The sequence below is a fragment of the Daphnia carinata genome, chromosome 6, assembly GCF_022539665.2.
Source record: "Daphnia carinata strain CSIRO-1 chromosome 6, CSIRO_AGI_Dcar_HiC_V3, whole genome shotgun sequence".
NCBI lineage: Eukaryota > Metazoa > Arthropoda > Branchiopoda > Diplostraca > Daphniidae > Daphnia > Daphnia carinata.
This window is the reverse complement of record NC_081336.1, coordinates 1,517,717-1,533,727: the sequence shown is the minus strand read 5'-3', so window position 1 is coordinate 1,533,727 and position 16,011 is coordinate 1,517,717. Positions and strand designations below refer to the sequence as shown.

The 16,011-nt window shown below is 40.9% G+C and overlaps 4 protein-coding genes across 7 annotated transcripts in view; 2 read left to right on the top strand and 2 right to left on the bottom strand.

Moving 5' to 3' along the window:
• The window catches only part of LOC130690611 (SPARC-like), a 38,898-nt gene extending 33,380 nt beyond the window's left edge, over positions 1-5,518 (top strand). The window contains exons 1-7 of one of the 2 annotated variants that reach the window (XM_059495846.1): positions 3,316-3,469; positions 4,100-4,175; positions 4,249-4,485; positions 4,560-4,706; positions 4,787-4,989; positions 5,057-5,204; positions 5,299-5,518. In XM_059495846.1, the coding sequence (XP_059351829.1) occupies positions 4,101-4,175; positions 4,249-4,485; positions 4,560-4,706; positions 4,787-4,989; positions 5,057-5,204; positions 5,299-5,349 (861 nt within the window). In that variant the 5' untranslated portion in view covers positions 3,316-3,469; position 4,100 and the 3' untranslated portion in view covers positions 5,350-5,518. Of the gene's footprint in view, positions 1-3,315; positions 3,470-4,099; positions 4,176-4,248; positions 4,486-4,559; positions 4,707-4,786; positions 4,990-5,056; positions 5,205-5,298 lie in introns of those variants that run through there. The other variant, XM_059495847.1, reaches the window with a different exon arrangement.
• LOC130690598 (biogenesis of lysosome-related organelles complex 1 subunit 2-like) lies at positions 4-869 on the top strand. The gene is made up of 3 exons (XM_057513625.2): positions 4-227; positions 338-583; positions 659-869. Exons 1-3 carry the CDS (start codon positions 140-142, stop codon positions 811-813), a joined length of 489 nt encoding a protein of 162 aa, XP_057369608.1. The 5' UTR covers positions 4-139; the 3' UTR covers positions 814-869.
• A 37-nt stretch (positions 5,519-5,555) lies between the features above and the next one.
• LOC130690606 (myotubularin-related protein 8-like) lies at positions 5,556-10,976 on the bottom strand. Of its 3 annotated transcripts, none has more exons than XM_059495838.1 (11): positions 10,883-10,976; positions 8,942-9,058; positions 8,697-8,859; positions 8,474-8,631; positions 8,198-8,323; positions 7,955-8,089; positions 7,598-7,883; positions 7,193-7,524; positions 6,918-7,126; positions 6,484-6,844; positions 5,556-6,367 (listed from the first exon to the last, which is right to left on the bottom strand). In XM_059495838.1, exons 1-11 carry the CDS (start codon positions 10,904-10,906, stop codon positions 6,215-6,217), a joined length of 2,064 nt encoding a protein of 687 aa, XP_059351821.1. In that variant the 5' UTR covers positions 10,907-10,976; the 3' UTR covers positions 5,556-6,214. The 3 variants fall into 3 exon arrangements, with proteins under 3 accessions (XP_059351821.1, XP_059351822.1, XP_057369615.1); XM_059495839.1 differs by lacking the exon at positions 10,883-10,976 and adding an exon at positions 10,699-10,717; XM_057513632.2 differs by lacking the exon at positions 10,883-10,976 and adding an exon at positions 9,172-10,124.
• A 129-nt stretch (positions 10,977-11,105) lies between these two features.
• Positions 11,106-15,357, bottom strand: LOC130690587 (caveolin-1-like). Its single transcript, XM_057513614.2, has 5 exons — positions 15,200-15,357; positions 13,143-13,361; positions 12,901-13,077; positions 11,974-12,216; positions 11,106-11,891 (listed from the first exon to the last, which is right to left on the bottom strand). The coding sequence occupies exons 2-5, from the start codon at positions 13,326-13,328 to the stop codon at positions 11,784-11,786; spliced, it is 714 nt and encodes a 237-aa protein (XP_057369597.1). The 5' UTR covers positions 13,329-13,361; positions 15,200-15,357; the 3' UTR covers positions 11,106-11,783.
• Between the last annotated feature and the right edge of the window lie 654 nt (positions 15,358-16,011).

Below are 16,011 nucleotides of genomic sequence, written 5' to 3'. Positions count from 1 at the left end.
ACTTTGATCGACTAAGAGGCCGTGAAACAGCTGACTTTCGAGATAAGCAACTGAAACGTTAGATGGCGTTGGATCAATAAATTATCTGGCAACACTTTGTCAACAACAAATTAAGCTTATCATAACATCCGAAATAATAATGGCAAGTTCTGAACCATGTCATGTCGAATCTGATAAGACGGAACAGGAAATCAAATCTCCCAGTGTAGAATGCTCACCCAAAAAAGGTAACTAATGAAGAAATCTATATTCATTGGTACGATTTATTAGGAAATCAAATTGTGTTGCCACACGCGATCCTCTATCGTTATGTGTAATTATAAGATGTTTGTTGCAGGTCTTACCACGTTATCGACAAGTACGAGCAGCTACGAACCACTAGAAACACATGATCCCACATTGAACCGATTAGCAGTCACCATGTTCCAAAAAGTTCACGAGTACCTGCAAGCAGAACTGACATCTTCAGAGAGTGAATATCAGCTACTGGAGCAGATGAACAAGGTAACAGCTGACAAGTACAGAGATCTGACCCAAGTGGCTGCTAATGTGGGGAAAGGAATCATTGAGCTTAATGCAAAATGTAAGGAAATTGTATTTATTATACGAAGTGATGGTAACTTTTATTCATTCTAAACATTTATCTATTTATTTACAGTCAAGAGTCTTGAAATTTACCTAGAACAAATCGATCAAATTGAGGATAATATCTCGAAACTTGAGCATGCAGCATACAAGCTAGACGCTTACACAGTCAGACTTGAAAATAAATTCAAAGCTTTGACAGCTGAGAAACGACAGCAATGTACATAAATGCTGACTCGGCCATGAATGCAAAGTGATTGAATAATACATGTATCTGTCTAATATATTTATTGTCTTTATCCTTTTCAACAGTGACCATTCCAAAGGGTCTTTGTTTGCTGTACCAAAGCTATCCGTACTTTACGGTCGCCAGTTACTTTATTAGCTATAAACTCATATGTAAATTTCGCTAATCTTTTGACAGCTATTGTTTTATCCCCTGCGGAAACGGTGTTTCCAAAATAAATCGATTGCCAGTTTTCCAAACCTTCTACATCTACCCCTTAGGCATATACCGTCCTCATTAAGCACGTCTTGAAAAGTGAGTGAGTTGTTGAACATCAAGTTGATTGCATCGAAAAGTAAACTAGTGACAAAGAGGAACTTCCATCTGATACAAAAGTCCTAGTTGTTTTCCCCTGAAATCACCTCAGTTTCGAAAAATGGCGTTGAATTTACCACCAATGACATTTACTCAGGTACTAGTCAGTATTCAGATACGTAGAACATATTTCTAAGTTTCTTCTTTGAAAACTTTTATCGATGAAAAGTTCGGGTTAACCTATCGGAAACTAATCGTCACCTCCCACTAATCCCCCACGAACGGGGAAGTAGCAAAGTTCAGTAAAGTATTGATGTTTCCATAACATATAACGCAATGACTATTTCTTCGTCTATAGAATCAATGTCGATCGGGCGGTCTGTAGCTGCCGGCCAGGAGTCCAAAAGTAGGTCCAATTGGCGGACAACGGATGTATCTTATTGCAGCAGACTCATTTACAAAGTCTGCCATTTTGGAAAACATAACCACTTAGGCAATTCAATGTTAGTGCTCTTCGTCAGCTAGCAGCCTTGATAGAGCATGACAGTAATGAAATGGCCGTCCTAGAAACCATTCAAGATGGGAAACCTTAAGTTGAATCTCTGTTGGACATAGATTGCTGCCTTAAAACTTCCCGTTATTACATGCAAGATCGTTTCATAAAAACCACTGCAAATCCATGCCATCTGTTACCTTACGAGCAAAAAAAGAAGAAAATTTACAATTCAGTAAAACGGTGATGGTAGCTCACACGCAAGAACTCGAAATTTATAGGTATTTTACACTGTTCAATTAAAGATACTTACCTAAATAAAACTTACACTTGTTATTTACAGGATTAATTGTTCTGTTCAAGTATCCACTTATAATTTGGAAAATTGCCCCAATAACACTTGGGTATTGTGTGCTGCATCAAGGACATTTGCCCGCGATTCGATGTACGATTAGTACGAGTCCAAATTGAATCAATTAGCAATGCACCACAGACTTACGTAGTCCTTTTGAACCTCAAACGGCCCGAGGTCCACGGGTATTACAACTTCAAGGAAGCAATGACTAAAACCATTAAAATACATTAAATGAAGTTGAAAGTAAATGCCAATTTAACTTCGCTTTAGATTACACCGAATCGAAATCTAATAACGGAGCCATGCAGCGGCCAACGTTGGCTTGGAGATTACCTACACAATCAATTGCCTTTCCTGATGACGTCAATTGAAGAAACGAAGACGTCACGATTCTTAAACGATGTCTTGAATTTTACGTACAGCCTCTACACTGGAATCCTATGGTGTACTTCAGTGATTACATTTCATTAAAATTGCTTAATAATGAATGAATTATGAAACGACAGGTTCACTTGTTCTGACGGACGCACACCCTGCGGGCTGGATTCAATCGATTAGAAATCAGAAAAGAACTGTAACTTACTTTCACTTTTTTCCCCCTTCCAAAACGTGTTTAGATTAATCAAATCACATTCTAGACGTCCAAGAACCATTAGTGCCATTTTTAGGTCACGAAATCATCTCTCCCCAAGGTTCCTGAAAGCGATCGTGAACTAGAAAAAGAATCATCATTATCAATCGATATCTTACCAACAGTTCCGAAATGTTCGAGAATAAAAGCTATAAGACTGGCTGCAGCAGATGATCTTTGACACTCCTCCGTATAAAGTGAAAATCTTCTAGTAAGTTCGACGAGTCGGAAATGTAATCAACTCGACCGAATTTTTTATTTGACTTCAGAAGTTCTAGAAATTAAGAAATAAACAAAAAGAAGCAGCCAAGTTCAAAAGCTCTGATGATGTAAACAAGACTGGTCGGAACATTTCCAAAATGCATGTAGAGAAAGAAACAGGAAACCTGATGGACTCCAGACGAAAAAAAAAAAGAGCCGGTTCTGATTAAAGTATTTTGGAAGGGAGGGAGAGACGAGGAGATGGGTAAGTAAATACGAATGGAAAATGAAAAGAGAACGGAAGAATACACAACGCTGTGTGCATCGTGCGTCTGCAAATAAACTCGACTTCAACGGCGTTGGATGTTGACACGACAAAGGGGCAAGGCTTTTCCCAAACTTCCTAAATCTTTAGCCTCCGCCTTGGCGCGCCCGGGATATAAATATATTTAAAAAACAGTTCGAGCAAGAAGTGCCTGGTGACGGAATAATACCATGCCATGTTCCAGCAGCACAAGGCCAGTCATCGTCAGCCATTCGTCGTAACTTGACGTCTCTGCACTCGACGAGAAAAAGAAAATAAGTTGAAGCTCTTCGAGCTCCTGCTCGCATTGCACATCCATTAGCTGGATTAAAGTTCTTCACAAAGGACAAGTTTTCAAAAGGTAAGAACCAAAATCAAAAGCATTTCTTTCAAGTCTGTTCTTTTACCTAGATGAATTTCCTTTTTTTTTTCTGTAAACAAATTGATGATCACTTCAATCATATCCTTTGATTATCTTTTAAGAAGAAGAGTTTGACGTAATTTACTTGATTACAAAAACTTAAGCAATACCGGGTAATTAAAGAAAAATTGAAGTCTTTGTTTGTTCTTCCCATTTTCTTTCGCTCCGACGAGACTGTGTGTATATACACACGGATTACAAGTCCCGCCCCTTTAAGAGGTCTCGACCCTCGCCTCGTCTGCTCTTTTTTTTTCCTAACAAAAATTCCCAAAGAAAAATGGTTGAGCAGTGAGAAAGAAAAAAAAAAAAAAGGGAAAGAGAATTTGGGACGCATGTTAAAAGTCTCACGCGCAGCAACCGAACTGTCTGGTAATGTGATAGCGGGTTGTTTTATTCCCAAATATCCTTCAGGCAACAACAGGATTCATTTCCCTCTGCTTGCCTCTTGAAAAGAAAATCAAAAGAAAAATTTTTACTATCTACTCTTAACACGCCGCAGCTGTTTTAACTATAGATCTTTAAAAATAAGAAAAATGTTATTCAAACCAAAAATGAAAATTGATGTGTAGATGCAGTTCAAGTGGCTTATCGTCCTAGCCATTACGGCCTGTCTGCTGTTGACTGTTGAAGCCCACGAAAAGAAGGTAAATATTTTTAAAATTACGTTTTTATTTTTTTTGCAAGATCATGGTGACGTAATGTTTGACCATTTGACAGCGCAAACTTACCAAAAAGGTTAAGAAGATTGTGGATGGCAAAGATGAGCAACCCGTTGAACAGTTGGACATTCAAGACGCCATCGATGTTTTGCTTGATGACGAAGTGGCCCTGAAGGATAACCTTTGCGCCAAGAAACATTGCGGCGCTGGAAAGGAGTGCCGCGTCAACGAAAATGGTGTCGCCGAATGTGTCTGCATGGATCACTGCCCCGAGGAGAAGGATCCTCGTCGCATGGTACATTTCATCATTACTAATGAATTGCAATCTGTTCGTCAAAATGAAACCAAATTCAAATGAAAAATTTGCAGATTTGCAGCAATCAAAATGAAACATGGAATTCCGATTGTGAGCTCTACCGTATGCGTTGCCTCTGCAAATCCGGAGCGGCTGGATGCGTCGATCAGAAATACGATCACGCTCACGTTGAGTATTTCGGCACCTGCCGTGAAGTACCAGTACGTTTCCTCCTTTCTTCTTTTCAATCTAAACATTAATAAAAAATAAATAAATAAATAATAAATGATCTCTCACGCAGCAATGCACGCCGGATGAAATGGCCGATTTCCCGCGCCGGATGCGAGATTGGCTCTTCAACGTCATGAGGGATTTGGCCGATCGTCACGATTTGAGTCCCCATTTCTTGAAATTGGAACGCGAAGCCGAAAAGGACAACAGCCGTCGATGGGCCAATGCAGCTATTTGGAAGTTCTGCGACTTGGACGGTCACCCCCACGACAGGTACATTTGACACCACACACATTTTTAAACGCCAATAATCAATTTTAACAAAAAAAAATGTATGCAGGAAGGTGTCTCGTCACGAACTGTTCCCCATTCGCGCCCCTCTATTGGCTTTAGAGCACTGCATCCAGCCCTTCCTGGACGGCTGCGATGCTGATAACGATCATTTCATCACGCTCCAAGAGTGGGGCACATGCCTGGAGCTCACCGAGGTTTGTAGACTTCACGTGACTATAAAATTCCATTGCCTTCTTTTTCAAATGAATTTTTCTTTTTTTTTTTTTTCGGTTGGAATTAATTCAATAGGAGGAGATTGAAGACAAATGCGATGACGTCAGAGATGAAAATAGCTTGTAAAACGTTTTGTTTTACCAAGGGTCGCTACTTAAATTCTTCCTAATTTCTATCGACGGTCTTTTTAATTAATGCTTTCAAAGAAAAAAGACAAATTTTCCAGTGAAATTCAAAGTTGCCTTGTTTTACGACAACCCCCCCCCCCCCCATGAATAAAACTATGATAAACAAATACCTGTACATGTTTGAAAACATGGAACTGGCATTCGTTTCTTTTTTCTTAAAATTTCTGTTACAAATGTTTTGGTTATTTTTTTTTCTTTTGTTGGCTCATTGTTCTTTTTGGATGAGAGGAGGAACAGTGCAGGAGCACCACAACTGAGTACTTCATCACTGCCATGGAATTTCTTCTATTTTTGAAACACATCGTGTCGCCTTGTTTCTGCCCAACCAAAGTTTCTTTTTTGAACTCGCAAAGGCCTAATAGCTACAATACAATTTCAGACCTAAAAAAGAAGAAAAAAGTTTTGTTAATTTTTTCATATATTTTTTTTTTTATGGAGATTTTTCACCTCCATTATCAACACGCACTAGTATAGAAGTAGAGAGATTTTTTTTTTAAGCTGACGATAAAAACATCAAGTGCACAGCGGTATATATACACGCAAGGATTGCTTTTTCAATTTAAAAAAAAAAGATCTAAATAAAGATAAACGAATAGAAATCTCCTTAAAATAGCGGAAATATAGACGGAAGTAAATGAAATTGATCGGCGTTTCATTTCGAAACAAATCCGCGCCAAAAAGGCAAACAACAAGAGGGAAAAACATAGAAAAGAAAAGTTGACTATTGCTAATAATATCGACCTTTTTTTTCTGTCTCACTGTTTTTCTTTTTCCACCCCAAACCTTCTTCTTCGCGTATCCATTTAGGTGGAAGTGATGGATGACGACGATAGCCGAACTTCTTTATAACAAGATCGGCAGACGGGCACGGGCCGGTGGGTAGCGTGTCCCGGCAGGGGTGTTTGCTTGTCCAGACATCGAGTACAAAACACCTCTCCGCATCGCCAACAGTGCGACTGCGTCAATATGGTAAATACATAAATTGTGTGTGTGTGTGTGTGTGCGTTAGCCTGTCTGTCGATGATTGATGGATGGTCTTAGAAAACCGAAAAAAAAGAAAATAATAACTTACTTTCTTGCTGGAATGATCGAACGGCGTCGAGCAAACGCACTCTTTAATGTTGCGCAGACTGCGCCAGTCGAGGCTGACGGAATCGATTTCGCGGCGCAGTTGAAACGACGACGTGATTGAGTTCTCAATATTGGGTCCGTCAGAGAAGACGGAATCAGCTGATTTCGACGTCGATAATGGGTGATCATCCACCACTTGCATGCTCTTCTTCAAACGAAGACCGAGTTGTTGCTCATCGTCTTCATCATCCACTGCCAGTCGATTATCCGTCACTGGAGTCGATACGTCAAGCAACGTTTTCATGGCAGTGATACGCTTCTGCAGATGGGCAATGTGCATTTCCAATGAAGTAGAATGGTCCCTGTCAAATCCATCAATTCAAATTATTCGTAATTGCAAAGGGGGAAAAGAAACGTGGATAATAAGCAAGTTACCTGGTGGCGAGTAAGACATCTGCAATGGACTCCCTTGGATGAACCCCACTTTCAAATCGACAGTAGAGCCCCCTCCAAAAGAGAATGTTGGATGGCACTAGATTAGGTTCCAGCAGTCCTGTGTAGGCATCACTTTTGTACAGGGGATTGAGGAACTCGTCCAGGTGGGAGGCAATGTTACCCCATAGAGAGTAGGTCCTATCTGACAGCTTGTCACATGAAAGAAAAGTAGTCACGAATGTCTCTTTTTCCTATTTTGATTTGAATGATTTTACTTTCAAATCGAGTCGGTCCTTTTCGCAATTGCCGACGAACGTGCCGTACTGACTCGAATACACGTGATCGTGTAAGTGGAGTAAAAGTCGCTCACTGAACTGGAAGGCTGACGGATAGGCTCGTTGGATTTGCCACATGCAGTCGACCAACTGGGTGAAGACAGGTGACGTCTCTTTAGCATCACTTTGGAGGTAACCACATCTATCGGTGAATTTATGACCGAATGAAAGCCAATCCTTTTCGATCAGCGATTGAAAGCCCTGCAAAGTGCGGTAATAAGGATCCAGTAGCACCTGGGCGAGAGAGCACACTTGGGCTGTCCTGTCCCACCCTGAATTTTCCAGGAAGAAGGAATACCCAGTTAAGGTTAATATGAATTATTCATTGGAATAATGTAACCGAACCATCGGAGCAGTGGACCAGGACGTTGACACCTTCCTGTAGACTTCGAGCGACTAGCAGGGACGTGTCCAAAATGGCGTGAATGTGCCGGAGCCAGCCGCTCGACTGGACACCGTTAATAAAGGCGGCCATGGACGGAGTCTTGAGTTCACAGGCTTCCAGCAGTTTCGACAAGCTGCTGCGCATCACGTGGATGTTCTCGATCCCGCAAAATTGAAATTTGATGTTTTCATAAAAGTTTTCATTTTCATAACCTTTGCCGGCGGCTCTATTGGCCATCGCATTGATCTAAAAAAAAAAAAAAAGAAAGAGATGGTTGTATTTTCTAATTATCTAGGTTCGATGCCGTAGTGACTCACTCTGGGTCTAGTGTCGACGACGTACATAAATTTAGCGTTGGGATTGGCCTGGACGATGCCGTTCAATAGTTGCTCGTCTTCGACGCAGCGGGCGCTGAATCCGGAGAGGGGTTGACTGCACCGGCACAATGCCGCCTTTGATATGCACAGATCGATAAAAAAAAAAAAAAATTTACATTTGTCTTTTTTTTTTCAAGAAAGGATGGGCGTGTGCATAGAATTTCTGTACGTATTTTTTGTTACCTGATTTTTATGTAAATAAGTCAAAACGGGAAGACGTCCTTTACTGCGAAAACTGGCGCTACCGACCAAAACAATAGTCGATACAGAAGACGGAACGAAGAGGCATTGCGGATAAGTGTCACACAACTGTATAATGTAAATAGATATCGTTGTCAGGGGATGGTGGTAGTAGTGGCACAAAATGATCACCACGCACAGCCTTCTTTTTATCGATCACATCGTGATATTGATCGAAAAAAAAAGACAAGAAAAAAGCACAGATGTACACTAACTAACCTGATAGTCCTTGTTCAGATTGGTCATGGTCCAGTTGGAATTAGGAACGCCCATTCGCTGGAATTCGGTTTCCAGATCGAAAAAAGTCCATCCAGCCGTCCGAGGGATTTCTTCCAAACTCGAAGTGTAATGAAAGCAATAAAGATCTTCTATATGGACTGTACAAAAAAACATGAGTGTTTAACAGATATTTAGTTTTTAAAAAATTCATTCATTCTTTTACATGGCTGGGACATTTGCATGAGGCTTGTATAAAGGTCATGGCATTCCCGTTCGCGAGGCAACACGAAGGTCACTGACAAAAATGTCTTGCAACGGATCTGCAGAGGTGCACCAACGGTCGATAAAGGCAGCTTTTGCACGGTCGCTACATGCATCAATAGAACCTGAACGAAAATGATTCAATCATTGGTATCATCAATTTGTTCAACGGGTGGAACTGGAGGGGAGACGAAAAGAATCCAATACCCATGTTTCCTTCTTAGCATCCGGATCGACGAATATCAGATGAGTTGCCGTCAGGTAGAGTGTCCCAGTTGAAGGTTTCCTGTTATTGTAACGATCCAGCATCCGGACATTTTCAATCTGTCAAGACGAAGCACACGCACACACAAAGAGAGGATTATTACTTTTTCTTATCGAAATCTTGATTTTGTAAGCCTCATAAAACGTGTGAATGTAATTGAATTGGGCTGTACCTTCGTCATGACTGGACTCTGTTGATAAGTTTGCGTTTGGGGGTTGCTTGTCAGCCAGGAACGAATGCGCTGGTAAAATGGTTGTTCACCAACAGCTCCCTGTGGATCGTGTTTGTCAGCCGAGTTGGCCACGCTGGAAGGAACTGAACGATCGAGGGTGACCCGTGCCCAGTGGGCCTCAACTCTGGCCCAAACTTTTCGCCTTCCGTCAAAGCTTAAACTGCGATTGAGTTGGCCGTCGGGACCACTGGTCTGATTCGTTTTTGACTTGTCACCGCCGTCAGTTGAGTCGGTCGACTTTCCAATTGAATCATGTTCTCCACCGCCTCCTACAGTAGCGACATTCGACGACAGCATCTGACTCACGCACGGAATGGTGACACTATGAGCCAATTTCATCCAAGGATATGTCGCGCAGTTCATCGAAATTCAAATGTCCTCCCCAGCCGAAATGACTTCGTCAACGGGAATGCCAAAGATGGTGTACACAACCCGCTTATGCTATATCGATCGATCACTGGATAGATGGAGAGCACAAGTCAAACAATGACGGACGGATTTAAATGCAGGGAAAAATAGCCAAAATGGATCAAAGGGGAAAAGAAATGAGGAACAGGAGGATATTTAGTCGATGATACGAGGCGATAGGATTGAAGAGTTTTCTGGAGGGGATATTTCTTTTTCACTAAAGCAATTATTATGAAACAAACAAAAAGAAAGTGTTGAGGTTTAGATTTCTCGGAAAGAAAGAAAGGAGGAAGAAGGAAAAAAGGAGGATTAAAAGGGAAGTGTGTGGATGTGATTATATCTGTGATCTTTTTGACGGTTTGATGGGCGATATCAGTGAGAACGATCTAAAAAAAAAAGACACAACAAAAAGAAGCCAAGCTGACGACTGCTTCTGAACTCGCTACCGTTCTAACTGGTCGGGACTAGTCGGTCGGTTTTTTCGTGACACGAAGGGGGGACGAGGGGGGAATAGGGGAGGGTGTGCTCCCTGAAAGTCTTCTCTCACTACTGGCCTTAATGCTCTCACGAAGCGCGATCGATTTTGAGTCTAGCAGCAAAAGCGAGAAACTTTGCGAGGACGAAGTGGGGTGATCGTGTTAGCGGCGCGCGCAGAAACCGGCCCTGATATCCGCCCCCACATCACAGCTGGAGAGGAACATATCCAGTGGTTTTGGGAAGTCCTCATGAATGCATAATTCAGGTCTTTTTTTTTTTTGCATTTGCCAGTGCTAATAAATGTTGAAAAACATTTTACAAACAGAACCCCACACAAAAAAACGAAATTCGTCGTTACCCATTTGAAAGATGGCAAAGAAATGTTGGAATGCATTCTCAATGGGACTTTGAGAGTGAAAAGAAAAACCTGATTAGCATTTATATTGTTGTCTGGTAAAACGTAGGACTGAATAGAAAGAAACATGATTCCTTCCAACGCAGTTGTGTTTGCTGTCACTGATTTTAAATTATAGGGTGTCCCTGTTGGATTGATAAGGGGGAGGCAGGTAATCGATCGCTCACCTCACACTTGATGAATCAACACAGAAATTGTCAACATCCCTGAAGCACGTCATTCGATCCGTCTTCGAGAGTTTTCACAACATAATAGCCGGAACACACAAAATAGGTTTTATGTTTTAAAAGAAAAGGAAAGTGAAAAGCACACGACAGTTTTGGGCCAGTGCCAGCAATCAAATGAACATACTTTAGGAGTTTTGATGACTTCCATGGGGACGACCGGAGATTCTGTTTGCTTTCCAATCGCCGAATAATATTTGACAGTTGCAAACTCTTCACGTGTTTACACTTTAATAGTTTTTCACCGTGCTGCCATCTAGCATTGGAAATATTTCAGGTGGGTACTTACGCCATCTATTGTGCTTAGTTTGCTAGTCAAATTTTTTTTATCATGTGAAAACAACAAAATATTCAAACAACCGTGTATTTAAAAATCTCATTGCTTTCTTTTTCAATTATTTATTATTATTTCTATCATCCGTGATTCATTTTTTTCTAAAACTATATGAATGATTTTTTTTCTTTTTCGCAAAATTCGTTTAACTTCTACTGTTTCCACCACGGGACAAAAATAAAGAAAATGAATTGCTCACACACAGAATAACAACACCAAACATTTTCTTTTTGAACATATTTGCAGTTGAAGATGTGGGGAGTGTCGGCGATTTATTCCATGCGTGTTGTCAGTAAAAATGTAATGTCTAAAAAAATACCGTAAAGTGTGTGTTGAAAAATCATAAATCAGTGAAGCTTCACGACGATGACGACGAAACGGGTTGTGAGGAGTCTGACATGTCGGTATAATAACACATAGAACAAACAAAACAAAACCCGAAGAGAAAGAGAGAGGCAGAAAAAAAAAATGTATGGGAGACGTAAACTAAAAAAGATAATGGTTTCGAATAAGGCAATTGGGACCCAAACAAGGATGTCACACACGATACATTTTTATCATCTATTCAATTTCGTCGAAGAAAATGAAAATAAACCACAAAAAAATGCAAGAGACTGTATCGTTTCGACTATCTCGATGTCGTTTTTCTCTTTCCATCAATCCCTGCGAGTAATGTTGTTGTGTTGTTGACGTTTTAGACTGTCTGCACTTGATTGTTATGCGTCAATTTCACATTAGAAAAGCAGCCGCCAACAGCATTGGCAACCGGTTCCAACGTCGTCTGCACCAAAGCAACCCAGACCTGTTTTTCAATCAATCAACGTAACAAATAAATTAAAAATTCAACTAATTGAATCATTAAAAAAACAAAAAATTGATTTTACCCTTCTGATGTAGAAGAGGAAGACGTCCATGATGCGCAGGATCGGCGTGGCGAACCAGACGGAGAAGAAGGTGATGAGCGAGAAGGTGATACCCCAGACGAGGGCCAACGGCAGGGCCAAGAAAGCGGACAACAAACGGTAAATCCAGAAGCGCGATCCGGTGAAGAGAATGTAAGCCGAACGCCAGATCGGGTCGAATCCGTGAGCCACATCCGGCTCGGCCAGCACGTCCTCAAAGTTCAACTGTTTTTAAAAGAAGAAAAAAAAAACATGTGAATTATGTTTTCGTGACGACGAGTATCTTTCTCCATCATCACGATGTCAATAATCATCTCGGTTGATTCTAGGGTAGACCTATGCAATGAGCTTTTAACGACCATTTTTTCCCCCTCTCCCCCCTATGTCAGTGTGTCGTATTGTTGTCGTTACCCAACTCGACTTTGTGTGGTAAACCATCACACGCAAAAGAGGGCCCTTTATTTTATGATATCTTTTCTTCGAGTGCGTGCTGTTTTTTTTTTGTTTTTTTTTTTAGGTTGAAGAAGGAACAGGGAAGTGCGTGCGTATTGAAGACAGAGGGTCTAAAAAGGCAGAACGGAAAACCATTCCCAATTGTGGTGGCGTTTTGACACAGGAAATTCGTTCAATCCGGTCAAGAACTTTTTCGTGCGTTCCCACTCACAAGAATTTCGAATGAAACCGATAGGTGGCCGACTCGAACGCCAGGCCGTCTGGCTCTCAACTTATCACATTCCAACAAACAGAAAAAGGAAAACGTTGATGGAAGTGATCTGGTTCGTATTAACGATGAGCAGATGTTTACACTTTGCGGCGGGGTTATGGTGCGTATAAACAAAAAGCGGAAGACGAAGAGAGAAAGAGAGAAAAAAAAAGGGGGAGCTGCGCAAACACATTCCATTCTCTTACGTTGATGGTGTCGTTGATGTGCTTCTCGTCGCGGTCGAGAACGTTCAAGCCGACGGTGAACGTTTGAACGCAGCTCTGTGTCCGACGGTGGCAAGTCTTTTCCTTCTTCTCTTTCTTCTCCTTCTTTTCCTTCTTCTTCTTCTTCTTGTCTTCGTCGCCGTCCTTCTTTTCTTCCTCCTATTTAACACCAAATTTATTTCCATCTCAAACGATTTATTTTTTGAAAGATAAAAAAAACTTACAATCTTTTCAGGGTTCGAGTCGTCCTTTTCACCTTCGGATGTCGTCGAGGCCTTCTCCTTCATTTCAATGACATCCTTTTCGGGCGTTTCGGCCTTCTCGTGGGCCTCTTCGTCCAAGAGCGGCATGGTAGACTCGTTCAAGTTCAACTTGGATCCGGAGCGGGAGGCGGACTTTGTTTCGGCCATATTATTTTTTTATTAGACGGTTTTGAAAATTGACTAAAAAAAAGAAAGAAAAAAGTAGTTAGTTTTTGATGTAAATCGACAGATCTTCCCACACTTCCCTCTCTTGCTCGTTAAAAAAAAAGGCGGCTTTTGTGCTGTTTTTTTTTTTTTTAAAGAACGGTAAGTTTAAATATACAAAAAAAGGAGAATCCAGAACGAGCGAACATTTCCCACCACAAAAAAAATGCTGACCGACATTTTTTTTGGCTATAAAAAAAAAGGCTTAACACAATCAATGAGGGCGCTATTATTTACGAGGAAAAATGTAAATTGGAACTTATTTTTTCTCGACCCCGTGGGGTTGTAACGATGGTTCATTTTTATAAGGGGGTTGCCACGGATACGTTAACGCAAACAGTATGGCTAATGAGTTAACAAAAGAGCTCTAGGAGGGGGTGTGCTCACTTCCGCCATCAACAGTCTCTACCTACTATACATTTTTTGTGTGTCTGTGTCTGTTTCCTTATGTTTTTGGTCATTGCCAACTTGACGCCAACTGTTACAGCCGTCCCCTCTGACACACGCACACACAGACATGCACACCTTCCTCGCAATACGATGACGGTTTCAAAAAAAAAAATTTGTGAACAGGAAACACACCTGGCTTCATCTCTTCATTACGATCCATTATAATATTATTTTGTGGATAGGATAAAAAAAAAAGTTGGAAGGGCGGGGACATCTGGCAACATAACTAATTCCCGCTTAACTTGGCATTTCATATTATTTACGTCATTCAAACGAGGGGAGAGAGGATTACATCTGAAGGTTATCATTGTCAAGCCAAACTTAGGTAAAAAAAAAAAAAGGAGGGGGGGGGGGTGGAATTCAGCAGGTGGATACGGGAAGGGGGGGGTAAAAATAAAGTTGATGGGTTTCCTTACCAGGATTGCCTAGTAAATTGAAAAAAGCTTGACGATTTTCAGATTTTGTTACTAGTCGCACAATTCTATTGTTCTCGTCGGTTGTTAACTATTGTCGTCGATGGCGTGTGGATTAAAAAAAAGGTCAAACATTTATTTGCTTGCTACTCTTATTTCTTTAGATAACCAAAATAGAGAAGACACAGATAAAAAAAAAAGCTTCGACCTGAAACGAATTGAATGGCCCTCGTTCTATTGAAACCATCGAGAAGAAGAAACCTGTGCTGGAGGATTAAATTTACAAGAAGGTGAAAAAGGAAGGGGAGATAAGAAAAAAAACTGGTCAAGGAGGGGGTTATTGTATGTATCTTTTTTCAGAAGAGGAGGGGAGAAATTGAAGGCCGCTATTTTTTAAAGGGGAAGAAGGAAAAAGAAAACCGTTAACAATTTATCCCATCTTATCTCTTTTTTTTTTCTGGTTTGTTGGCGTACCCCCTCAGCTTAACTTGAATTTCTCACAAGTGTTAATCGTTATCAAAAAGCGTCGTTTTAAGGGAAAACGCAGTGATTCATTTCCTGCTTGAATGCAAGAGGCATTTTTTTTTAAAATGGTGTTTAAACTGAAAAAAAAAAATCTTTTGCTTTCGTCAATGTCAAGGTGGACTGGTTTTCAAAAGATGTCTTATACAATAAAAAGAAGTTTGGAAGGGGAGCAGGGGTCTGCGCTTTACAGCTGTCTCTCCCCCCCCCTCCTCCCTTTATGACTAGCCTCGACAAGTAGAAGAATCTAGACAAGACTAGACTCGTTTTTCAAAAAGAAAGCATCCAATTTCAAATGGAACAGTGAGAAATGATCTATAACGACAGATCACAACCTCCCACGAGGTTGAAAACGTTAACTGGCAAACCGGCGTCCATTACCCAACAACGACATTGTTGTTAAGAAAAAAAAAATTTAATAAAACGAACCTCTTTAGTTGGTGACGATGTTCTAGTCGATTAGAATGAACGAAGCTGATTAGTCGATCGAAGGCAAGACTGATTAGACGAGTTACAGAGAGACACGTTCGGACGCTTCGAATGAAGAGACGCTTCTGAAGGTTTCGGCTTGTAAGTCCGCTAACCAAAAGGATCTCATACTGTATGGTAACACGTTACTTATTTTTTTTAAGTCGCATATGCCCCGGTACGTGCCGTTTTGCGCGCCCTTTTTCCGACTTGTGGGAGCCATGGCTACAACAAGCAATATCCTCCATTCTCATTGGTCTAATGCATTTCAAGCTCCGCCCTCTATCGCCCCCCATTGGCTTTTCTTTTTCGAATCGAGAGGGCGCGCATCCCTGCGGTTTTTGGGGGCTCTTCTTCTTCGACCCCACCAGAAGACATTTTTCGAAAAAAACTTTCTAGATGAAAAGAAACAAAAAAAACTTTTTTTTTTCGAAGAATTTTTGGGTTTCTTGTTTGAAAGTGTCTATGCTTGTTTTTGTTTCTCACAAAGAGTGTGACTCAGACCAAAAAGAAAATAAATTGTCAGCGATGGCGTGACCCGTTCCCGACACGACACAAGAATTTTCCAAACAGACGAAGAGGGTAGTATATATTGCCTTAAAAAGACAAGAGACACACACACACACACACGAAATCATTTTTGATTTGTTTCACAAATGCTGCCCACATGCTAGGGACCAAAAAAAATCTTTTTACCATGTCCCTAAAGTCTGACAATGGATGGAACAAAAAAAAAAAAATAAATAAAATAACGATCCTAAAGTGTTAGTTGT

Coding starts and splice junctions, on each gene's coding strand:
- LOC130690587 (XM_057513614.2), bottom strand. CDS start 13,328: ATGGCCGAAACAAAGTCCGCCTCCCGCTCCGGATCCAAGTTGAACTTG. Junction 13,078..13,142: donor ACTCGAACCCTGAAAAGATT/GTAAGTTTTTTT, acceptor GGTGTTAAATAG/GAGGAAGAAAAGAAGGACGG. Junction 12,217..12,900: donor ACATCAACGACACCATCAAC/GTAAGAGAATGG, acceptor TTTTAAAAACAG/TTGAACTTTGAGGACGTGCT.
- LOC130690606 (XM_057513632.2), bottom strand. CDS start 9,594: ATGAACTGCGCGACATATCCTTGGATGAAATTGGCTCATAGTGTCACC. Junction 8,324..8,473: donor ATCTGAACAAGGACTATCAG/GTTAGTTAGTGT, acceptor TACATTATACAG/TTGTGTGACACTTATCCGCA. Junction 6,368..6,483: donor TCGATCATTCCAGCAAGAAA/GTAAGTTATTAT, acceptor ATATTGACGCAG/TCGCACTGTTGGCGATGCGG.
- LOC130690598 (XM_057513625.2), top strand. CDS start 140: ATGGCAAGTTCTGAACCATGTCATGTCGAATCTGATAAGACGGAACAG. Junction 228..337: donor AGAATGCTCACCCAAAAAAG/GTAACTAATGAA, acceptor TGTTTGTTGCAG/GTCTTACCACGTTATCGACA. Junction 584..658: donor CATTGAGCTTAATGCAAAAT/GTAAGGAAATTG, acceptor ATTTATTTACAG/TCAAGAGTCTTGAAATTTAC.